At 38.7% G+C, this 26,162-nt stretch overlaps 1 protein-coding gene across 14 annotated transcripts in view; it reads right to left on the reverse strand.

Annotated features, from left to right (window-relative positions):
- Positions 1 to 26,162, reverse strand: part of FOXP2 (forkhead box P2) — a 198,860-nt gene that overhangs the window by 58,409 nt on the left and 114,289 nt on the right. For 8 of the 14 annotated variants that reach the window (XM_075274240.1, XM_075274246.1, XM_075274239.1 and 5 more), the window contains 5 exons: positions 22,768 to 22,905; positions 15,965 to 16,192; positions 13,465 to 13,621; positions 12,436 to 12,649; positions 6,539 to 6,643 (listed from right to left, as the gene is read on the reverse strand). In XM_075274240.1, coding sequence (XP_075130341.1) covers positions 6,539 to 6,643; positions 12,436 to 12,649; positions 13,465 to 13,621; positions 15,965 to 16,192; positions 22,768 to 22,905 — 842 coding nt within the window. The remainder of the gene's footprint in view (positions 1 to 6,538; positions 6,644 to 12,435; positions 12,650 to 13,464; positions 13,622 to 15,964; positions 16,193 to 22,767; positions 22,906 to 26,162) is intronic. The other 6 variants (XM_075274248.1, XM_075274244.1, XM_075274252.1 and 3 more) reach the window with 3 other exon arrangements.

The following is a 26,162-nucleotide window of genomic DNA, read 5'->3' on the forward strand; positions in this document are numbered from 1 at the left end:
CTTTGATTTGTGGGGTAATTTTAGTTAGTGACCAAAATAATTGTTCTGCCCAAAATACTTGTGGGAACTTGTTCACTTACCAATTAATGACCATAAAGCATATTGCCATTCTCTCTCCTGGTAGTATATAAATGTTATAACCATACTCAAGTTGTCTACTGTCTAAAATAATCTAGTTGTCAACTGATATATTAATGTATTGTTCATTGACTCCACCCATGATACATGAGTGATGGCCATATGGATTTGTGTCTAACTCACACTACCTCAGCTGGGTATAACCAGTGCATTGCCATTGTTTTAGAGTTAAAGCCATTTAAAATAGTAACTGAACATCAGCTTATTAAGAAAAAGCTTTCACCTATTTCTCCAAAGTGACCCTTGGCAAGCAGCCCCTCCTGAACTCACTGAGATTCCACTAGTAACCAATAGAAAGGGGCAAAGTTCTCGGGATTTGTTTTGTTTCAGATTCGGTTGGCTTGGGTCCCAAATTTATTTCATGTCAGACAAGTTTGGTACAAACTACACCTTGTCTTAAAACAAAGTGTGTATAAAATTATCAGGACTCTTATGAACCTTTCCATCAATTTGTAGCTATCTAAGGCAAATACAGCTGAAATTATGTCAAAGTGAAATTATTATACTTTGGGGTCTCTTCAGACCCCAAAGTATATTAGGTGGAGGCCCAAGGGAGGTCTAAAACATAATAAAAAAAACATTCATGGTCAACTTCCCTTATCTCTTTTGGGCCTCCTCACGGCATCCAGCTTTGTTTGCCTCCTCAATGATGCCCCCAGGGTCACTACTGAGGCCGGTGACTGAGCCTCAGAGGTGATGAGGGAATGGCGAGTGTAATGAAGCCATGATACTCAGCATGTATGTATGAATACTGGTGGCTCAATCACAGGCCACAGTAGCATCCTCACCAGGAGAGTGCTGAACGTTGCGAGGAGGCCCAAAAGAGATAATGGAAGGTGAGTATGATTGTTTTTCATTATTATTATTATTATTATTATTATTATTATTTTCACACCTCCCTGGGCCCCCACCCATCATACTGTTGGGTCTCAAGAGTATAATTTGGTGGCCATTCTAGTTCACCTAAGCCAAATCTCCAATTGTTTGGTTCCATAAAAAAAAACAATAATTTGGAATATTTGGGTTGAACCCGACCAAGTATGAGTCAGTTCGCCCATCTCTAGTAAACAACCTAGCTCAACCATCTTGTGATTCTCTTTCATATATACATTTAACATCATCAGAATAGCTTTAAAAATTGTAGATATTATGCAAAGAACAAACGCCCCCCCCCACCAAAAAACTCATAAACGTATACATGATTATGCTACTGTGAAACACTGAATACAATAGTAAGGAAGGCGGCAGGTTCTTTTTAAAGCATTTTGGTTTCACAACTCTAAGCATTAAAATGAATTTCTTGTCAGATAACACAGGCAATGGTTTTACAACTGAAGCGCTCTCGTGTGACATTGAAGAAGCATTTCCCATTGACTGCTATATGTCACTACAAGGGTTTCAGAGTGTTGCATTCTCCCAGCGCTCCCCTCTTGGTATTAGACATGTAAACATTTCATGCCTGTATGTTTCCCTCCAGAATAGCATACTTCTTTTGTGTTGTAGAACCTAATGGTGCTTGCTGAGTGTGTACTTATTTGCTATCTATAATTCAGAAAGCATCAGCATTTTACAGAGCAGCGTAGCAGTGGCATGAGTGTGTACATATTGACTATATGTTTATTCCTCATCTTAGTTACCTATTCATAAGATTACACAGTTTAGACATAAGTCCATCATGTATAGCCTACTATAATTCTAAATCAAGCTAATCTAGGTTAATGCAAACTAAAATCCCTGAACTGAAAGACAAGGGAAACATTCCTAATTCCATACAAGGTAATCAGATTAAATCTGCTAAATTATCTCTTCTAGAAATGAAATGTAGATTCACAAAATCAAATAGGAGAGGTGTTATACTTGTGTACATTACTGCAGTTTGATGGACCTTAGAATATAATGATTGGAGGGGTTAAAAAAAAAAGTAGCAATGTTGGGAAAGGTCTGTATAGTAGTTTGTTCAAGAGTCACATATTGCTAAATCTCTCCACTGTGTTTTCCTGACTTCATATGTCCAGTTGTGTGTGTCATATGCTAAGGGACTTCTCTGACATAGTTTCATGACAATTTAGCTAAGTGAATGGCTTGGAAAAGCCCCAAATGGATAACTGAGACTGAGCCTTGATACACAGGATTAAAGGGTAACTACCATTTCATTTCTATTAGCAATGATCTAACTAAACATTGCAAAGAGACTGTCCGTGTACGTATTCTCAATGTAGTACATAGCGCTGAAACATTTACAAAAGGGGATAGTCACTTCAAATGGTCGTATCTCTGATTTTACACCTAGAATAATGGTTCTGGCATAACAAGAAAGCAAAGAGTCTGTGAACCAAGATTTAAGAAATAACTACAGTATAACAAAATCGGAGATATCACTAGTTAAAAACACAGTTCGGAATATTATTTTTATATGCAGCATGAACTACTGCAAATTTACACTAGGTTCACACTAGCATTCAGCTTTCTGTTCCTCAGGTCACTTGGGACCTGAGAGATGGAAACCTTAAAAGCAGTTACCTGCATTCCCCATAGACTATAATGAGGTCCGTCGGATTTCTGCCCAAAAATGTGGAAAAATGTGGAGAGAAAAGTCCTGCTTGCATGAATTTCTCTTCGCATTGTTCAAATGGTGTCACCCTAGCCTAAGTTTTTTTTAAACTGGAAATAAAGCCATTTGAAGTGACCGTCTCTCCTTTGGTATATGCTCTGCATGTTTGCAATATAACTGTGTAAAGGGTTTCTAAGGAGAATGTTACAGCCTGTTTTATAATAAACGGTCTATAGTAACTGATCACCAAATTCCCCACACACAATAGCAAAAAAAAAAAGAAAACAAAAAGGGAGTTACACTTTAGGTCCTGAGTTGCTTTATAGGGGTTATCCAGGGCTATGATACTGAGCTCCACATCCCTTTTCTGGAAGTGACATCACATTCATTGGACACATGGCCATGCTACAGCTCAGGCCTATGGCCATGTGACTGACAGACATTATGTCACTTCCTGAGAAAAAGGAAGCGGAGCCCAGTATCTTAGTCCTGCATAACCCCTTTTAATCAATCACATTAAGAACTATTAATCTGAAGGATCTCAATGTATTACCTTCTGTTCAGACTAAATCAGCACTATTTGGCATGACAGCCCTTTTTCAATGTACCAGACCTGAGACTGGTAGCTGCTCAGGTGTAAATATAAAGTAAAATTAAATTTCCAGAATAGCATGTTAAATTTGACCATTAGATATAAAGTCACTAAAAAATAAAACAATCTACTTTTATTTAAGTTAGACTATGGCACCTATTCCAGTACACATTGATTTTCAATTTACTAGAGACAGTCATCATCAAGCAACTGCTACTGGACCTAACTCATTGAAGAGAATTTATCAACCCCTTTTTGCTAGTTTTCTTTGGAGCAAGGTCCCCTCCTACCACAAAAGTGCAACACATCTCCTGTTCTATGTCTTGCTCAACACTTTCTGCACAAGTGGGCAGAGCATGGTGGACGGGGACACACCAGTCCAACATATTTATTTTAGCCAACAGTTTCCTGGGGTGAGAAATCTACACCACAGATCTCCATTTTGGCACAACCTATTTACACTTGTCATACAAAAAGCCAGTCTAAATAATTCTGTCCCAGTAGCTAAATAACAACTGTACTTAGTAACAATGGAAGCCTGTTTATGGATAGTTTTTGCTATGATTAATTAATTATTTTAGCTTTGCCAAATACCAACGTAAATGCATTTGTTGCTAAATAATCAGGTAAATGATGATAGATTTACTATTATGCCATACGATAGTTCCATAATAGTGAATGACTGGGCAGTAGGATATATTCCAGTCCATAAATCTTTGTAACTGTATATAATTATAGATATAAATATTTCTTTAATAAAATATTTCTCTCCATGGCCCGTGGACAAATAGAGTTGTAAGAAAAAAAAAATCAATATTTAGAAATAAAAAGAGCAGCGTTTAATTTACCCTAGTGTTACTATTATCCGATTCTTGTTATGTTTTGTAGTTATAGTGTCGCAGCCCTATATCCCACAGATAGTCTACCATTTGTAAACACATCTTTTTGATGTTTCTGCCAACATCCTGGCAACAAAGCAGTGCCATTTCAAATAAGCTAATTAACTTAATTGTTGATGAAGCATGAAACAGTTCATTCACCCTGTTAACCGCACCATGACAACACAAGATCTTCAGCCTGTGAAGTTACTCATCTTGAAAAAAATAAAAAAATAAAACCCTCTGGCAAGTTCATTTATATATATTTTTTTCTAGACACATTTTTACATTTGAAAATGCATGTTATTGTGCGTATCTGAAGACACTATAAAAGAGCAATAGAAAACTGTGTCAGATAAGGACATAGGAAAGCTCAGCAAAAGCAAATCTCCCAGTATACTGCAATGTTTAGCACATAAGCAAATTATATAAATTTAAGGAAAGGGCTGAAAGTTCCAGACGTGGAGATCGTTTTGAATGAAAAAGGTCAGGGGTGTGTCAACCTTTGGCATTTCCAGAAAAAGCCCACAATAAAAAGTAACTAACAGATATTAGTGTTAAAAGGGGTTTCCCATCTCCCTTTCTCAATGGTTTGTCTGCTGTCTCCTTTTCTTACTTCCTGTATTCTTCAGCAAGCTGGGGGTTGGGCTGACTGTTTGATGGACAGAACACTATGAAGTACCTCTGTAAATACTGTATAAACATTGCTTTTGCTATAAGCGACTATTTATTATGATTACTAGAAATCTAATATGAATGCAGATCAAAAGCACAGTAAATGTATATTACATTACACAGGTTTGTATACAACAAAGACAACATTCTTGCTGTAAACTCAATGTTATCTTTATGTTTACATAAGGAGATCACCTACACTCTTTGAGCTTTTATCAGCAAAATACAATTGTCAAACCTGATTGGGCAGTCACTCAGTAAAAGATAAAAGCTGTGAGAAAACTCAGTTCCCCCCCCCCTTCAGAGAGCAACAAGTCAAGTCATACAACCTATTGTCACATACAGAGTAGGTGCTTTGACTATGATGTACAAACTATTGGAGGTATACTCTCACATAGGAGGCAAGCAAAGCTGAATTGCTAAAGCAATGTGTTTAGGAAAACTCTTGAATTTACATAAGCTAGCAGTATAGATAGGATTTTTGAGATGGGAATACCCATTTAAAGTAAATTCCCTTTAGAGTTTTTGAGACAATTTGACCTTATGCCATGGCATGAAGGCTGTATGGTGGACAGTTACATACTACAGAGAAACAGGGACAGGAAGAAAATTATTAAATCAATCATGGTGAAAAACAACAATGATTTTTGTGTACACAAACAAAAAAGGCAAATTGGCAGAGATCTTTGATACATGTACATATATTTGGGGGAAAATGATCAAGACCTTTGTGACTTATCACTCCTCTCCACACTTTTTATTAATGAAAGTGGTAGAGTTTTAGCTACAGTGAGTGAGCTATAGGTTTACTACGGTATAACTGATGCCAGAAATTGTCATAATTATATTACAAATATATGCCATGTCTGGTACGTGACCAGTCAAATGATAATACTTAATAATGTTGACATGTCTTACTGCATTGTTCTCTGTGTAGTTATGGCAGATGAAAGAATACTTGAAGTCATATACAATATCCATTTGTTTTTAATATGTAAATATTTCATGGAATCACAATTGACTCTTGCAGTTTTTATAATATTTGTTTAGCACACAAGTCAGTTGGGGTACAGATTGGACAACCAATGCGAACCCTTACCAATGGTGTAATTATATCTACATAAGAACAACACAGATTCTGTCCGCTGTCCGCCCTTTGGGCTATCTCCTAAATCTCCAGAAAAACTGCAGAGGGGACGGCTTGTCGGCAGTAAGTTTAAAAAGCCATTCAAATCTGAGATTTGGACAGAAACCCAAAGGGAAGACAGCGGTTAAAGTGTGAACATCAAATTACATGTCAATACTTATTGTCTATTTCTCTTGTAGACCTACTAAAGAAACTATTTGTTGCTGTGGGTAACAGTTATGAAATGTCTTACGAACCCTGCTAGAAAATAGATAGTTTGTATTCATTTTATTAGTGTTTATTATTACGATGACTATGGGATTTGACAATGAACTTCAACAACATACACTCTAAAATAATAAAAAAAGCCAATACATAATAATACCACACCATATACTACAGTAATAACACCTCAATTCATTCAGATGCATACTTCGGACATACATGATAACTGCTGACATGAACTTACATCCTATTAGTTTGATCAACATGACAACCTTACAACCGATAATAGTATATGATACTGATCAACATTGTTCAATGTGTTTTTTAGTTTAAAAATGTAAAAGTTAACCTACTTTAAAAACTGTCCAAAATCTTCACAAATGCTTTCACAGCCTGGCCATTTGCAGACACCATGACCATAGAGGGTATGCGTAGCCCCAGTCTCCTCATGTGACGAGCTGTAGTAAAAAGAGAATAGCATCCGATTAATCTCAAAAGCCATAATCGTTGGAGTCTGCTAGCGCCTGTCAGGTTACAATCACTGACAAACAGGTCAAAACAGGTCAATTCAGCTCAGAGCAGTCAGAAAAATTTAATCGTTCTGTTGAATAGTTCAACTGCCAAGGCAGGATGATGTTCCAATTAGGGAAGAAATAGAGCCAAAGATGACTTCTAATAAAGAAAGAAGAAATTACTATACAAGAGTGCATGGTAATTCTGACATATGACCTCAACATAATATAACCATTGCAATATATCCAAGCTCAGTAAACTAACAATGCTATTCCAATATACTGCACACGAAGTCTGCTTTCTGTGATTAAAATGAATGATATTGTCAAGTTCAAAATAGTTATTAAAAAAAATGAAAGAAAAAAAATGCCAATTTTTAACAAGCCTGCTTCAAGAACGTAGTTTATAGAGTGAATAAGCTCTTTAGACTGCTGAAAAAGGGTAGGAGAGTTTAGAATAAAGGATGTAGAGTTTCAGAAGCTTTTGAACCTGATCCATTATACACATTGCTCCACAAAGTCTCTAGAATTTGCCGCTCCAAATGAAGATGAAAAAAGCGGCATGTCCTATCTTCATGCGGATTCCGCAGCTGAGTCAGCCACAGCATCCGCTGCTCGAGTCACCCTCCTGTTTAGGCCCATTCATCCAGGCCTAATCAGAAATGGGATGCTGCGACGGGATGCTGATGCACTGTATCGGCATCCAGTTGCGGGTAGCCACACCAAAAAGCCACATGGCGGAAAAGGTTTCCACCATGTAAACTTACCCTAATATTTATTGTATAATTTGATTACATTTAACTTTTTCAACACAAACACAAAAACTTTCTTGAAATTTCATGATATCAAGCTATTTCTATACTTTATGTGTGCATGTCAATCCTTTGTTTTATTAGACCATCATTCATTTTGGGAAAAATATACAGGAATAGACTTGTATGATAGTGTGAACACAGCTTAAGTTTTTGTTTTAGGCTGCAGCCATACACTGCTATGGAATTTCTATCTAGAAAATTCATCCCCTAAGCCCACTTTGGCAATATTCACCCACAATTGTGTGGTTTTTGCTGCAGCACACATGCAGGGTCTCCGCCACATTTCAAAATTTGGATTGTAAAAATGATTGCAATAACTGGTAAGTCGCCAGTTTCAAACACACAGCATCAGTCAGTTCTGTTACAGAATGTGAATGAGATCTGCTTCAATCTCAACCACTGTGCTGCTACTGTAGCTAACAGCAAGTTAGCCATTGGCAAGAGATTGTAGCAGCTGACCCACTGTGATCGCTTCTCATGTGTCACGTGTCTTTGATTTAAAACAATAACAAACAAAGTAGACAGAAGCTTCGGTTGCTTTTTAACAATAAAGTCAAAGATGATGGGAGCAAATGGAAAGTATTCTTTCTGCATCCTTCATTTCTTGGTAATAAAAAACCCACAACAATGAAAAATACATTTTGGCAGTGTTTTTTTGCTGAGGCCACACACTGTAGAAAAGTTCATTTGTTGTTGTAAGTTTTGGTGTGTTTTTTTAGCCAAAGCTAAATGGGGCCTCAAAATGTACAGTATATGTATGTATATTGTAAGCCGATGGCTGGTCAGGTAATGGAGAGGGTGTACATCTCACCCAGACTACTCAGGTGGGTGAGATGAGAAAACTCCAGTAATGTTTGTTCTCAGCAGACAACTTTCGTCTGCTGAGCATTTTTGTAAATGGTCAGTACTGATTTTTAGGAATGACAGGTAGGTTGGTAGTGGGACATGTCATTCCACTGTCCTCCAGTCTACATTTTGGGGATGATCCGGCAGCGACTCAGTTGCAGAGAGTCTCCTCGTCAAGAAGCCAGCTCCAGCAGCAACACTTTGGCAGAGTTTGGCTGGAGAGCTGACAGAGAGGTCATATTTTTGGAGCTGTGTCCTGAATGATTCTACTTGCTTTTTGGATTTATGTTAATTTAGGTGAGGTAACCTATTCTATGTTTAGTTAGAGCCTAGACGGGCAGGGATTTATTTTTGTATTGTTTCCTTTTGTTGCTGCACTACCTTTTTGAGTGAAAATAAACTCTACCTTTGTTTTGGACTAAAAGAAACTGGACTTGTGTGTCTACGCCACCCCACCTAGCAACCCCAGACCCTGACAATTGGTGGAGGACGCGGGCATACAGTGGTTGCTAGGGGCAATGACAAATCCACTCCTTGATGCAGATTTTTTTTTTTTATGTCTTGGGTGAAGGCTGTACCCCTGCAAATATGGTGGAGAAGGTGGTCCTCAGGAACCTGATATCTCTTGTATTGGGTTGCAAAAAGTAATGGGGAAATTGTGGATCAGCTTCTTGTGCCATACCGCTGTGTGGTACTTGATATGGCCCATAATCATGTGCTTGGGGGACACCTAGGGGCGGAGAAAACACAGGAGAGGATTCTCCAAAGATTTTATTGGCCAGGCGTGTACAGGGAAGTGAAGGACTACTGTGCGTCTTGTCCTACATGTCAGGTACATGCTCCAGCCCCACATTTCCGTAGTCCCTTGGTTCCCCTTCCCATCACTGAAGTGCCTTTTTAAAGCATTGGTATGGACTTGGTCAGTCCTTTAGTCAAGTCAGCTAGAGGTCACCAATATATTCTGGTTGTCTTAGATTATGCTACTCGCTATCCTGAGGTGGTTCCTTTGCGTAATACGTCATCAAAGAGTATTGCCCGTGAGTTATGCTATATGTTTTCAAGAACAGACATACCTAAAGAGATACTGACCGACCAAGGCATGCCCTCATGTCAAAGGTGATGAAAGAGCTATGCAAGCTGTTTAAAATTACCCACATACGGACCTCTGGGTGTCACCCCCCAGACAGATGGGTTAGTGGAGCGCTTTAATAAGACTCTCAAGCATATGCTTAAAAAGGTGGTAGAAAAAGATGGTCATGACTAGGATTGCCTGTTGCCATACCTGATGTTCTCTATTAGAGAGGTTCCACAAGTGTCAACAGGTTTTTCCCCTTTTGAATTAGTCTATGGTAGACACCCCAGGGGCTTTCTAGATATAGCCAAAGAAACCTGGGAAACTGAGGCTTCCCCATACTGTAGTGTCATAGATCATGTAGCTCAAATACAGGATCGCATTTCAACAGTCATGCCAATTGTAAAAAGAGCATCTGCAAAGAGCACAAGAGGCCCAAAGCAGAACTTAAAATCGTTCTGCCAGAGCCCGAGAGTTCAACCCAGGGGACAGAGTTCTTATATTGATGCCTACTGTGGAGAGCAAGTTCTTAGCGAAATGGCAAGGCCCATATGAAATTGTGGAAAAAGTAGGGCCAGTCAACTATAAGGTTTACCAAACAGGGCAAAGGAAGCCTTTTCAAATCTACCATGTGAATTTGATTAAGCCCTGGAACCAGGGGGAATCTTTGATGGCCTCAAATACAGAGGTGGGTGATTCGTTGCCACCAATCCCTCCAGTCCGTGTGAATGAGACCCTCTCAGTGCCCCAACAACAAGAGGCAAAAGAGTTCCTGCAGAAAAATAGACGCAAGTTCTCTGATCTACCAGGGCGTACACACCTGATAGAGCACCATGTAGAGAAAGAACCTGGGAGGAAAGTAAACCTAAAATCCTACAGAATACCAGAGGCACGTAGGGAGGTAGTGTCAGCTGAGGTTAAATGTATGCTGGAGGTAGGTGTGATTGAGGAATCCAAAAGTGAGTGGTCTAAACAATTGTATTGATACCAAAGTCCAATGGTACTTGGCGGTTCTGCAATGATTTTAGAAAATTGAATGAGATTTCCAAGTTTGACGCTTATCCCATGCCCAGGGTTGATGAGCTGATTGAGAAGTTGGGTAATGCCAGGTACATAACCACACTGGACCTTACAAAAGGTTACTGGCAAATACCTTTATCTAAGGAAGCCAAAGAGAAAACTGCCTTTGCTGTTCCAGAAGGTCTGTTCCAGTACAAGGTTATGCCATTTGGTTTACATGGAGCTCCTGCTACCTTTCAGAGGTTGATGGACCAGATCTTGCAGCCACATCGTGACTACGCAGCGGCTTACCTGGACGATGTGGTCATTCAGAGCCCAGACTGGGGAAGTCACCTACCTCTGTAAGGTGCAGGCAGTACTGGACTCCATAAGCAAAGCAGGCCTTACTTTTAACCCTGAGAAATTTGCTTTAGGGCTGGAGGAAGCCAAGCCAAGTTATGTCATTGGCAAAGGGGTAATAAAGCCCCAAATCAATAAGGTGGAGGCAATACAAAATTGGCCAAGACCGCTGACCAAGAAGCAAGTCAGGGCATTTCTTGGCATTGCGGGCTACTATCGGAGGTTTGTGCCAAACTTTGCCTCTATTGCAGCTCCTCTCACTGACCTAACGAAAGGTGGGAAGTCAGTGATGATCCACTGGACACCAGAGGCAGAGGAGGCGTTCCAGAGGGTAAAGAAAGCTCTATGCCACCAGCCAGTGCTGATAGCCCCTGACTTTAAGAAGGAGTTCCTGGTGCAGACAGATGCCTCAAATGCAGGTCTAGGAGCAGTGCTGTCCCAGGTTGTAAATACTGAGAAATATTACGCCATTGTAGAGAGGGAATGTTTGGCCATTAAGTGGGTGCTGGATGCTCTGAGGTATTACCTCCTGGGGGGAAAGTTTAAATTGATCACTGACCATGCTCCCCTTACATGGATGAAAATCATAAGGACAGAAATGCTAGGGTTACCCGATGGTTCCTGTCTCTGCAAAATTTTGTGTTTGGTGTAGAACACAGACCAGGGAAATTATTGGGAAACGCTGATGTCCTGTCAAGGGTGCATTGTATGATGGCCACAAATGCCCAGCCCTCCGGTCTGGAGAAGAGGGGGGGATATGTAAGCCAATGGCTGGTCAGGTAATGGAGTGGGTGAAATCTCACCCAGACTACTCAGGTGGGTGAGATGAGAAAACTCCAGGAATGTTTGTTCTCAGCAGACAACTTTCATCTGCTGAGCATTTTGGTAAATGCTCAGTACTGGGCTGGATTTTTAGGAATGACAGGTAAGATTGGTAGTGGGACCTGTCATTCCACTCTCCCCCCAGTCCAGACTTTGGGGATGTTCCAGCAGTGACTCAGCTGCAGAGAGTCTCCTCATCGAGGAGGCTTAAGAAGCTAGCTCCAGCAGCAACACTTTGGCAGAGTTTGGCTGGAGAGCTGACAGAGAGGTCATATTTTTGGGAGCTGTGTCCTGAATGATTCAACTGGCTTTTTGATTTCTGTTATTCTAGATGAGGTAACCTATTCTATGTTTAGTTAGAGCCTAGCTGGGCAGGGATTTATTTTTGTATTGTTTCCTTTTGTTGCTGCACTACCTTTTTGAGTGAAAATAAACTCTACCTTTGTTTTGGACTAAAAGAAACTGGACTTGTGTGTCTATGCCACCCCACCTAGCAACCCCAGACCCTGACAATATATAGGAAGCACTTCTACTTCTCCCATCTGCTAAATCTATACCTGTTTTTGTCTCAAAAGACCACACCGAAATATGCAACAAAAATAGTGTCTTTTTCAACGTATGCTTTCAGTCTTATGGTGTTTTTATGTTTCGTTTTAAATTGCATTTTGGGATAAGGCATGTTTTCAGATGCATTAGTCAAGATTTACAATATTATAGAAGGGTCATTTTAGGAACATTTTGCAAAGAAGACACAGCAAAAATAAAGTTTACAGTCAAAGGTTTTCTAAAAAAAAAAAAAAGTCTGACTCAAAACATTTTCTCACCTGTCTCGTCTTGCATTTAGCACTGAAGACTGTCCATTCACTAAGGAATGATGAGTTATTGGTGGTGATGCTTTGGAAGTGGTGGAGGAGGTAGTAGAAGAGGAATTGTTAGTAGTGAGGTCTAGCCCTCCATGTTTAATGCCGTTGTCTTCTATACTGTGAACTCCAGTCACCTCTTTCCACAACTGCTGTATTTCTGCGGGGCTTAAACCAGCTATAAAAGAAAACAGTGCCTTATTAATAAAATCATGGCCTCTTCACAAGACCCTGAATATTAAGCCTGGACTTGTACAAACAATAATGAGAATTTTATATATTAGGCCAAGCAAAAAGTAATTCTAAATCTATATCTGCCAATCTGTATGTTTATCACTGTCCTTACTGGGCTCTCTGAATCAGTTGCTGAATTTTTTTGTTCAAAGTAGGCTGAGCTAGTTAAATAGTGTTCCTTACCGCTCAGTCATGATGCTGAGCTGCGAGGAACGCCAACCCAGTACTAGTCTATGGACTGGTACTTTCAGGAACAGGGAAGAGCATTCCCCACTACTCAGCAACATGGCTGGGCATTAAGGAATGCCCAGACACAGTATAGCGCTACACACAGTACTGTCAAGAGGGGTGTTTCCAGTTAGACTCTCAGGAACGCCCTTCTGACAGTGAAGAGCTATCGGTAAATGCACCAATAGCTCTTCACCTGGGGCACATATTGGGAAAGTGTGCTGAATATAAAACCACATATGGCCAAGGACATGTAATGTTCTCTTTAAGGAATGAATAGCTAACTTAAAATGTAAGCAAATAAGGCACACTGTATGGATTTAGAGGAAACAAGTATCAGGCATGTTATTTTTTTTATGTACAAGGCCTTTTTTATGCACAAACATTTATGGGAGGAATCATTCAGTGTACAAAAGCAGTTGACATTAAATATTTGTTGACAGATCCAACAAATTTAACAAGGTAGACTAAAGACATTCAAGAAAAATGCAAATAAGAAGATTAAATGTAGAAAAGCACAAGAACATTTACCTTGTGGTAGGGACTGGACTGGAAGAGCTGACTGGCTGGGCGGGATGGAAATAAGTCCCTGCCGTTGAAGATTAAGCAGATGTTGTTGTTGCTGTAGTTGTTGCATCTGAAGGAGTTGCTGTTGGAAGACAAGCTGTTGGGCCGCTAATTGTTGCTGCTAACAAATAAGATGCAATAGTCATATTTTTTATATACAATATTTTGCAATACAAGCATTACAGGTAGTAGTAAAGGCTCCTAAGAGCAACTATTAAACTATTAAAACAAACAGATTCCACAATAATAAAGTTATGGACTTCTGAGCCACCTGCCTTTTCAATTGAAATGAATTGAGGTGTATGAATGGAGTCTAGTAATAAAACACCTATATGTAACATATTTGTACAGACAAATGGTGACCCTTCAATATATAGCAGACTACTAATGTTTCAACTCGGTAGTAAATATCTTATATCTGTATAAGAAAACCATAAGTGCAGTAAAAGGACAGCATATTTTACTTCTTACTAGTAATGTAAATCTCATATACGTGTAAACTGCATGTGTTATATTTCTTATGTATAGAATATTAAACATTTTAAATGTTTTTCTTTTTACTTTTAAAAATGCCCCAACATTTTTTATTGCAGTAGATAATACCAAAAAAGCAAGCGCCGAATAAAAAGCAGGTTTAGGTTCAGACAGGTGTGATTTATAATCTTCAAGTGATATAATAAATAGCGCACATTGACATAAGCTAAAAGTAGCACGCTATTGTGACTTTTTCTAACAGGCAGATGTGTCTTTCAAAGTGTGCATGTGTAATCCACAGCTGCCCATGAGTGCAGTCTCCGGTGATCTATTAGTAAATTGGGATGTAGCCTTTATTCCAATAGCCTGTTAGCTCTTTCTTTCCTCTTGTTTGGAATACATTAAGCCCACACTACATTGAAGGGAAAGAATTGCCCTATTATTAGAAAAAGTATAACTTCCAATTTTGTGAGGCATTACAAGACAAACCAGAGTTCTCTAGACTCAAGAGAATATAAGATGGCAGTCACACTTCAGAAAGAGACAAGCTGCTGTAGGAGACCTTTCCTTTTTAGTTTGGGGAAAAGAGAAACTTCTGATGCACTCACTGGAAAACAGACTGCATAATGGAGCAAGTCATGTGGATTGCCCAAAGCCTCAGGAGAAATAAGGGAACAATTTCTATGCTGTAGTTGATGCCTGTCTGAAATTCTATTCACAAATCCAAACAGAAACAAAGCCTCAGGAGGTCAGAACTGTTTCCTGTAGGTTTGCATAATGGGCAGCTTAAAGACAGTTCCTACAATACCTGCTGATCAATTTAACTACTTCAACATGTTATATTTGCATTATGTTTATATTTGATGCATTCTGCCGACAAGTGCAGGGTAGGCCTGAGAAGCTAGCTTGTCAGCTTGATTTATGAGCACATCAAACTGTAACTTTCTATTCGCCAGTCCAAGTCTCCGGTAGCAGTTCATTAATCAGGGGCCCGTGACTTTGAAATTTATGCTCAACCATTTTTGAACAATAAGCCAACTTTGCATGCTTCTTGAACTGTATCAAAAAGGAAAAAAAAAAACATCCATTACATTTCATCACTTTTGGAGATGGCTACTATGTTTATTTATACCTTCAAAAGTAGTCAAAATGTGAAAGTTATTCTCATACTATTCTTTATAAAAATGAGTAAGTTGTACAATACAAATAAGCAATGTGATCTCAGCCATCCATCGTTTAGTAACTAGGTTCAGTTTTATATATTGAAGCTCTGTTCGCATTAGCATCATGGCTTCTCTTTGCTACCATTCAGTGAGCATGATAACGGGACATTCCCTTTAAGATAAAAAAAAATAAATATGTTTTACTTTAAGATACAATTTGTGGTTAAGGCTATTGCTTTTCACTATGGGGATGCTGGGTTCAATGCCCAGCAAGCACAGTATTTGCATAATGTTTGTGTGGGTGGTTGTGAGCACTGTGTGTGTTTGCGGTAAGAATATTAGATTGTGAGCCCCCTTGGACATACTGATGACTTTCTCTCTGTAGACTATGTTGGCACTAGATACATAACAGGAGAAAAAAAATTCCAATGAACCTCCTCTTTGAGAGGTCAAAACAGATTTCCAGTTCCATCTAATTCTATATGTACTTCCATGCTCTCAGATACCAGAGATTTTTCATTCCACTGTATGCTACATATAATGGCCATCTTCCTTGAGCGGACAAGGCCTTTGAAAGACCATTTTAATGTGTTTTTAAGTGGTTGAGGTTTGTTGTTCAGTTCAAAATACCAATAACATTCAATGTTCACTTGAACTTTAGTAGGGTCCGTTTAGGATTCTGGAGTTTTGATGGCAAGAAAACTTTACAGACCACAATATCTTTGCCCTGAAAATGCAATAAAGTTAAGCGGAAAACCCAAATAGACCCCATTATCCGCTTTTGGTTATCAATCTCTGCTTTCGGGGGAAAAAAATATTGTACATACCTCTTTTGCTTGCTTTCCTGGGTGTGGTGGGGTTTGTTGCTGCTGCTGTTGCTGCTGCTGTTGCTGTTGCTGCTGCTGTTGCTGCTGCTGCTGTTGCTGCTGTTGCTGCTGCTGCTGTTGCTGTTGTTGCTGCTGCTGCTGTTGCTGCTGCTGCAAAAGCTGAAGATGTAACTGTTCTTGCTGTTTCTTGTAAAACTCTTGTAGTTGTTGCTGAATAAACCATTTTGACTTTAATAAATAAAGGCAAAAGTTTCATATATTACATATTACCTAAGCTTCACTACACTGGACTGTGATTCTAAGTTATGTTTTGTAATAGATACTATACTGACCTGTGCTAAAACTCTAAAATCTTTTTAAGAACTGGCGATTTAATAGGTATTACTTTTTTTTTTAAAACCTGTGCATTCTGTGCAATTGAAGCATTTTTGCATATACTGTTGTCTTGTCAATTATCCAGTGGCATAGAACAGTTAGAAGTGTAGCAGCCTGGGGCCAACGTGGAATCACTACTTCACTTTTTTTAAGCTGTCAAAACATCAAATTCCAAAAAGAATGAAATTGTCAAAAAATATATATATAGAAAGGTAGCATTAACCCTTTTTATTAGAACAAAAATTATAGTTGATTTTCACCTGATCAATATTTTGTCAGGACTACAATCCCAATTTCAATATTATTTGCAATTAGACTTTTTGTCTTTTTTATTTAATGTAGATTTTTTTTTCTATATTTTTTTTGTACTTGATTATAGGGGATGCAATCTTGCCTGAACTGCTCTATTAACAACAGTCAGTGATGTACATTAAAGCACTAATGTCCTGTAGCTGACTCACTGAAGTCTACGGGAGAGTTTTCTAGACCTGCTGTGTGCAGGGAAGGCGGATTGGACAAGCTGAGACATCTACTGTCAATAGTGGATGCAATAAGGGTGCGGTTGTGTTATCAATATTGGAGTTGTCTTGTATTGTAATCCTGTCTGAATATATATTAGATAACTTCTGGGGGAAAAAACAACTGTACAGAATTAGCAAATACCAGTCTATAATTAGGCTTACTGACCAGGGTGGAAATTGCAGGCTTTACATACTTAAAACTAAAATTCTATATATGAAAATGATTTGTTAGATTTTACAAAAGCATGCCCACAAATTCTTATAAAATGTGTTTAACATTGTTAAAAATTAAGTCATTTTCTGAGGACACATTTTAATTAAAAAAAAAAACTGCACGTTACTTTAAGAGGCAATTTAATAGTTTTTCTTGAGCTGCTCAGTATTTTAAAAGGACTGCTGTTTTCTTTAGGTGTTATTGCTTTATACATGTAATGAACATTCCATGAACAGATGCAGCAAAGTTTAACATTACAAATAATGTGATACATTGTGGCACAGTGAATTAACTCTTTCAGTAGCTTTTTTGACTGAAAGAAGAAAGACATTACAGCATAGCGTGTTATCAGTGTAATGTTAAATTTTTCTGCATGTATATTGTACTATGTTAAAGAGAAATTCTATTATGTACTGATTTTGCACCTTTTTGCTTTGGGTTGCCGGGATTGGTGTGCTATGATGCCGTGTGGTGCTGCCATGCATTGTCACAGTCAGTGGCAGTTTTCAATGTAAGGAAAGGCCTAGGAACAGCCTAAAATGATTTTGATAGTGTGATACAAAAGTAATGTGCCACAACACTAATAGGAGAGATGCAAAAGAGCTAATAATAGGGTGTGCCAAGGGAACAAGTGTGAATGATTGATGCGGCATAGGGTTTGTTCATCTAAGGTTGCTCATTCAGCTGGAGGTCAGGGTGGTCTTATTCTAAGAAAATCATTGGGCTGGAAACCAGAGCAGGTCCCACTCAGTGGGCTGGAAACCCAAACAGGTATCTCATGGTATGAAAAGTGGTGGCCTAAAGGCCACAGTGAATCATACATGAGCTTTACAGAACCTGCATAAAGGGTCATCCATTGTATTCATGGGGATTATCAGCGAGCAAGACAGTATGGTCACAGAACAATTTGCAGAGGCCTGTGCATGTTGCAGCATTGATTATATATACTGTCAGCCTTGAAAAGTGCCAGTTCTGTGGAGTCTCCTGGGTCTGTGAGGGATGAAACCTTATAGGGAAGCCAAAGTGGGGCTCAAACCCAGGCAAGTTTATAGCTGAGTTTAGGAGGGGCAGTGTGAGACAAAGACTTGAAAGGGACTTATGATCAGAACACTTCTAGAGGACACTTGCCCAGAGTTTTCTGATTGGTTCCTTTAGGTGATGCATCTAACTGAATAGGGTTAGTAAACAGAAAAGGCTCTGAGGAATAGGTCCAGGAGTAGAAGTGACCCTCTAGTTTACATAATGAAAGTTGTGTTGTGAAATTAATCTGAATACAAGAAGTCCCACAGAGTGATCAACATTAACATTGTTCCGGAGGTCTCTAAAGGCAACTGTGAACTTAAATTCCTATAAAGCTAACAATGGTGTGCTAGAGTTAGAACTGTTGTATGTTAAAGACTTTTCACTGTTCAAGAATTCACCAAGTGAATAAAAACCAACAACAATTCTGGATGCCTCTTAAGGGTGAAGCGTAACTTCGAAACGTCTGTGCTTTTTATGAATATTTGTATACATACTATATGTTGTGTTTAAAAAGAAAAAATTATGCGAGGTTCACGCTAGTGCCAGGCTCTCAGTCATTTGGGTTTGTTGAGTGGCCCAAAGGATGGAAAGCTGGACCAATACAACAGCAGTTACACACGGACACTGGTGGACCCAATTGACTGTAATGGAGATCACAGATTTAATGCTGAAAGTGACAGAGACAAGAGACAAAAGTGCTCCATGCAGGAGATGTGAGCCCTGCCTTAACCAATAGAGTTTCTTTAAGGCCAGGGCCCCACTTAACACAAATGCCGCAATTTTGCCGAACTTTACAGTACTTGCACAGTGGGTGGAATTCTGGCTAATCCCATCCACACATCGCAGAAAAATATCTGCGGTGGACATGCTGCAATTTCACAAACCGTCATGTTTTTGTAAACCGCAGTATGTCAATTATAGCTATGGAAATGCTGGCGTTTTCAATATAGATATAACTAAAGCTGAAAGTTTGCAGAGGAAAACTTGATATGGGCAAAAACCACAATGTGTTTCTGCTGCAGTTTTTCCCGCAGCGCTTAGCCTAAATGGTTTCTTTCACCACCTCCAGTTCTCCTGATTCTAGCACAGTTAGAATTTTTTCTTTAGCTCTCACCATTCAGTTCTCCTTATTAGACATTCTACTATCAAGTGAGTGATCTTAGACCAGGGCAGGCATGGGATGCGATTCCGAGCTCGAACGGACGCAGTCTACTTCTGATTGGCACACACAATTATGCCCCCTGTCTGCTACTGCCTTAGACCACCCACTTAACAGCACAGTGCCTGATTACCATATCAGGCACCAAAATTAAGTGCACTGAATTCTCTACAATGGTGACGGTTCAAGAAAATTTTCCAACAATGCTGGAACTGGAGTTGAAGTAGTTGGAGGAGGTAGTGAAAGGTCTGTTTTACAGTGGATTTCTCAAACACCTTGCAATATGTTTACACTTTTTCCCTTTTCCATTGGATTCCAATCTTTTCTTTTAGCAGCAAAGATAGCATAGCCTGTAACACTATTCTTGCAGTAAAAAATTCTGGAATCCTGATCGAAACTTGACAGGTCCTATTATAAGTCAATGGGATTCACCCAGATTTGTTAGGATATGTTTGACAGTGAATTCGTCCTAGCTGTCAAAGCTCTGCTATGAACATAAGCCATGATGCTTGTGTGAACAGAGCTTTAATATGATTAAACGTAGCAAAATAGGAAAATGAGTTAATTAAACTTATGTATTAAATATGGGTTTGTTAGGGAGAACCACCAGCATCCACTGAAGATAATGGGTACCCATTGAGTTTATTGCCTCATTAGAGCAGCATGGATCAGTGCATTCCTGAAGATATCAGCCAAGATTTCTAGAAGTGATGAGGTTTTAACTCTGGGTGTCCAACAAACTTACGGAATTTAATTAACAATGATCAACTATTTTCATTGGTCATATTTATAATATGGGCTTATAAATTTTAGTATTTACTGTAGGGTTGTGTTGGTGATTTTTAAGTATTTTCTGCAGTGGCTACTACCCTGTTTCCCTGAAAATAAGACACCCCCCCTTCACCTTCTGGATCACATACAACCGGCAGTCATGCCGGCGCTCCGCTAAGGAAGCATCAGCATGACTGCCAATTGTTCCCCACTCCAGCTGCTGCATAAGACATCCCCCGAAAATAAGAAAGGTCATATATTTCGTTTGATAATTAATTATAAGAAACTGTCTTATTTTCGGGGAAACAGGGTAGCTGAAATAATTTTCTAGTAAATATATTTCCAATTAATTAAAAAAAAAAAAAAAAACATTTCAAAAAGTTCAAAATGTTGAAAGCGATACATTATTTGATTGCCACTGTGGCCCTGAACAACTCAGTGCTTTTTTTTTTTTTAATTTTGTTTTTTAAATAAACTATTCAAAAGATATGGCCCCTGGAAGTAGGTATGTAAATTAGTGCATACTCTAAATGGGCAGTAATTCCAGGAGTAACCCAAGATTTATAGATGTAGCCATCCTCAACTGCAATCTCAAAATTTGTTGCTTCATGATCACTCACATCTAGGGTTGAGCGATCGGGATCGGAAAAGATCGGATTCCGATTGGCGATCGAGTAAATTTCACGATCGCGATTGGAATTCCGATCCCAATCTTTTTAGGCGGGATCAAGGTCGGAGGTTATTTCCCACAATGCTTTGCTACTGGCCAAGCATTGTGGGAAAAGCTAACAATGTTAACTACTAGAGATGAGCAAGTACTATTTGAAACTGCCGTTTCGAATAGCATGCTACCATAGGAATGAATGGATGCCGCTTGCTTGCCCTGCGTGCCGGCTGCGTCCATTCATTCCTACGGCATAACAGGGAGGAAACAGAATAGTATGGTCCACTAGAAACAGAATAGTCCACTTATCTGCACAGATCCGCTGCCACTCCCCGTTCTTCTCGGTCCGTGCGCGCTCTTAGCTCCCAGGTTAGTGTTACAGACCTAGGAAGAAGGTGGGGCTTCTGGCTTAGAAGAGTGTGGGTGGGTACTGGGAGAGGAGACGTGAGTGATGCTCTCACGTCTCCCTGCCCTGTACCCGTCCACACTCTGCTAAGCCACAACAAGCCCCTCCCACTCCCAGCATCTCTAATAATAGCCTAGGGAGGTGGGGGCCCGCACGGCGCTCTGAAGGCCTGTAAATGAGAGAGAAGAGGAGCCAGAAGAATGAGGAGCGGCAGCGATCTGTGCAAGTAAGTGGACACCAGGGGGGGCTAAGTAGCCAGAGGATTTTTTTTTTTAATCACTACACAATGTGGAGTCTAAAAATTTTTGGACTCCATGCTGTGTAGCGAATAAGATCACTTTTAAAATCCGATCTTCAATTATTAAAAAAATACCATTGACTTGCATTAGGATCGGAAATGGGATTGGGTTCAAATGAAAAATGATTGGAAATCAGATTTTAAAAATGATCCTGAAATCTCAAGATTGGCTCAACCCTACTCACAACACAAGCCATTGAAAGCAATGGAAAAAAGGTGGACTTAGGCTAAGGCCCCACTTTGTAGAAAAGCAGCTTTTTTGTTGCAAATTTTGCTGTGGTTCAGTCAGGCGTGTATTTAAAGGAGTTGTCTGGGGAGTTGTAATTTACTTACCTGGTCCGTAGATTGTTGAAGATGGATCCGTGTGTTCCAGTCACATTACAATCCCTGGATCATGTGATCTGAAGCAGCATTCTGCCCCATGGGTCACTCCAACCCCCCTCCTCCATCACTTTACTATAGCCAGCCAGCCCCCTTTAGCACAGGTAATTAAGGTGGAATCCCATATTCCTCATCTCCATGTGCTTTGTGGTTTCTAATATGAACAAAAGCCACAATGTAGTGCTTAAGCAGACACATAATGGGTACCAACAAAATTTGAAGGTCCCCTTCACTTATAATGGGCTCAGCCAGGTTCAAATGTGGCGTCCATTGTTTTAATGAGAAGAAGGTCCTATTCTTCTTGTCAAATGTGACACAATTTCAGAACCTCTGATGTAGATGTGAACAGAGCCTAACCTGACTAAGCAATATTTCAGGCTTATTCGAAATAATGCTATATATTTTATGTGAGTGTACATGTTGCACTATATAATAAACCTGAACTTGGGCTGACATAATATACCTGCTCATTCATGGTTTTATTTACTCTCCGTAGAATCATATCGAATACAGTATTCTTTGTCTATTAAACACACTTGCTGAACAAAATTATTATTATAAAAAATCTACTTGTGGTTCAACCACTTGACTTTTTACTGCATATAAATTCACTCCTCGTAAAACTCAATATGCTACATTTTCTTTAATATAGAAAACAGGCTTATTATTTTTTCCATTTAATATAAATGCTGGAAAATTCTCTGACTACTATAGTCCTATTATGACTAAAACAAGTGGTAACGTGTTATATATGATAAAACAACAATCTCCTGCATCTCTCTTTGACACTTCTTGTGCTTTGACAAGTCTAGAAATGTAATGTTCTGTTTCAGATGACAATGTAAACAATCACCTGACAGCACATTATTTTTCTGTGTGTGATATACACTGCTATAAAAGGTGAAGACGAGATAAACATGACAGAGGGCTTATGCAATCCTAACATTCAAGCGGGAAAAATTAACTGTTGAAGGAATGTAACCAACATTACCTGTTGTAACATAACGGCTTGCTGCTGCTGGAGGAGTGCTTGGAGCTGCTGTGGAGACAGAACTTGCTGTTGAAGGATCTGCTGCATCTGCTGAGGGGTGATCACCTGGGGAGTCATCATGGCCACTGAAACAGGCACCTGCCATAAAGAGAAGACAACATCACTGACAGGCTCCCTTTATATTCAGTGATTGCTTATGGCTGTATGGATTCAATTCATATTGATTCTCTGCTATGCTATTTCAGACCTGACTCATGTAATGGGAAACTGAGATGTTTATGTCTATAAAAACATCACGAAGGATGTAAAGACGACTCCCAAACCATCTACTTCAACATGCAAGTATGACATTCTAGCATCCAGGGTAAAGCAGTGTATAGGTGGGATCATATGCAGCAGTCTGTCATATATACATATCTATATATAGGTTCTCTATTTTCAACATCCATGCTTACGTGTATATTGTTAGACACATTAACCATTTTCAATATTTAGATGGAAGTTTTAGTATTTAAAATATGAATGTGTAATAAAAATGACAATCGATTACATAAATTACTATAGGTATGATCTTACATATATAGGAGTTAAACCATTCATATAGGATAAAAAAAAAAGATAACTGCTTTCTTCCAAAAGCAGTGACAAACCTGCCACTGTTTCTGAACAGTCAGAAAGAATCCTACAAAAATGCAATGATTTACAATAGTACAATTCAATAAAAGCTGCCTTTCCATTGTTATAAAGAAGAGGGGTGGAAGTGTCTACAACATTTAAATTTGCTTTATAAGTAGATACTCTTCAGCAAGCAAGTAGGTTATGATTTTATTTGCAAGTAATATTCTACCAAACACGTATTACTATAAATAGTATTAAAAAATATTAAATTTTAAAGTTATGAATAGTAAAATGAGTTGGCATCAGTAAATTATGGTAGCCATTTTAAAATATGGAAGATATTTATTTCTCTTTCTGTACCATATAGGGTTCATAATCCATGTTCCCTATCAGTATGTTTTTGGAGTGTGAAAGGAAATCCATGCAAACACGGAAAGAACATAAAAACTTCTTGCAGATGTTGTTCTTGGTCGGATTTGAACCCAGGACTCATGGCACTGCAAAGCAACAACCATTGAGCCAATACAAAACCAACTTCTTTCTTTGTGCATTACAAGCACCTAAGTGACAAATTTATAGGGAAAAGAGGAGTCAGAATCTGAAAATCTTATTAACTCATTTTTACATACTAGGTTCTACAATAATTACTACAACTATAGTTTGGGTATATATAGCTTGGGTAAGTATAACTTGGGTATGTATAGCTTGGGTAAATATAACTTGGGTGTATATAGCTTGGGTAAATATAACTTGGGTATGTATAGCTTGGGTATATATAACTTGGGTATGTATAGCTTGGGTATATATAACTTGGGTGTATATAACTTGGGTATGTATAGCTTGGGTAAATATAACTTGGGTATGTATAGCTTGGGTATATATAACTTGGGTATGTATAGCTTGGGTGTATATAACTTGGGTATGTATAGCTTGGGTATGTATAACTTGGGTATGTATAACTTGGGTATGTATAGCTTGGGTATGTATAGCTTGGGTATATATAACTTGGGTATATATAACTTGGGTATATATAACTTGGGTATGCTCTTTGACTCAACTGACATTTATGCAGTTATAGATGTTAATCACTACAAATATGTATTTATTGTTGATCAAATTAACAAGAAGGCATTGAGAGACTATATTAGAATCCTTTTTTACAAACTAAGGCTGGATTCACACCAGTGCTCGCATTCCGTTCAGGAATTCTGTCCCCCATTCCACTTGAAAAATGCATTTTTCAGGCACAAACAATTATAGTCTATGGGGCCTGCAGGTATCTGGGATAACCACTTTTTATGCTGATTGGATTACTGTTTTTTGGGTCCCCAAAATGACCCGAGGAACAGAAACCTGAGCACAGGTGTGAACCTAGAGTAACAAATCAATATGTACCTATACAAAGTCATAATGCATGCAGTTCAACTGAAGAGTCCCTGAATTTCAGGCCACATTCATAATTCTGTACATGAGGAACTATTGCTAGTAGCATATACAATCACTCTCTTCTCTACAGTAGTATTATAGCATATTCACTCCAGCAAGTACAGTATAGTACAATAAGCATGACTAGAAATTCACCAAATCTTATACCCCTACAAGTAGGGATCAAGTTATACAACATACTGGTAGAGATTGACACTAAACCCCTGTAAAATCATTATGTCAGTATTTACAAAGTGCATTGACAGGCTTGTTAACAGATGATGTCGGATTTCTGGAAAAAGAGACAGTAATAAAAGTCCAACATACAATTAGTTGCCTAGCAATGGTTGTATGCGGTAATGCCAAAAAAACGAAGAATCTGTTTACAGCACGTTTGATCATATCCCACTCAGATATAATATGATAACACAGCAGCAAGCAGAATAAATCTCTCCAGTTATTTACTGTGCACAGTACTGTTCTCACATGACAAGTGGATAGATGGACAGAATTGTTTGGACACACTTGCATTGACCTTTATTAATTACTGTTAAAAATGAAAGATTTTAAAGCAGTTGCTGACACTGCCCAAATTGCCAAAAGTTGGGATACCTGAGAAGAAACCACCCTGTCGTTCAATCAGCCATATACAATAGTTTTCAAACTGGTGTCATGCGGCCACCTGATCGATAATGGCATCAATCATACAATTAATACCACCATCAAAATTAACAATTAAACTGCCTGATCAGGGGGGCAGTTTAGTTGTTCAAAAAACCATCCATGGCCAATCATACCAAACACTGATATTTCCAGCAGACTGAAACTATCCAGCATGAAGGCTCTGCTTTTAGCAGATTAAAGTCTACAGTTGGTTGGACACAAGTGAATCCTATACTACTGATATCCAGTTATCAAAGCATATCTCCAATATGCTTAAGGCATTCTAGCTCATTGTATGGATTATATGGGCTCATTTTCTACATTGTGTACAAATGAATATTGTTTGTACCAGGTTAAATAGAAGCATCTTACGATATCTTGAAGGTGGGTTCCATTATAATCTGATCAAAAGTCTAATGTGCAAAAAAGCATAAGGCAAAGTTAATAAAACTTTTTACAGTTTTCTTTTTAATCACTTGAGCAAAACCAGCCAGTGCCAGTGTTACTCAGGCTGTGAGAGAGGCCTATATGGTGAAACGGCAGTTTTATTTATGTGCTGTAAAAAAACGGAGTGAAAACTTGAATTGTCAGTAAACATGTCATTTCCAAAAAGTGACATACAAAGGTTAAGCATCCATTAGGATATGGTTCTGACAATATATAAGTAAAAGTTAGTGTTATGTTTTTGG

This window comes from Leptodactylus fuscus, chromosome 5, assembly GCF_031893055.1.
Source record: "Leptodactylus fuscus isolate aLepFus1 chromosome 5, aLepFus1.hap2, whole genome shotgun sequence".
NCBI lineage: Eukaryota > Metazoa > Chordata > Amphibia > Anura > Leptodactylidae > Leptodactylus > Leptodactylus fuscus.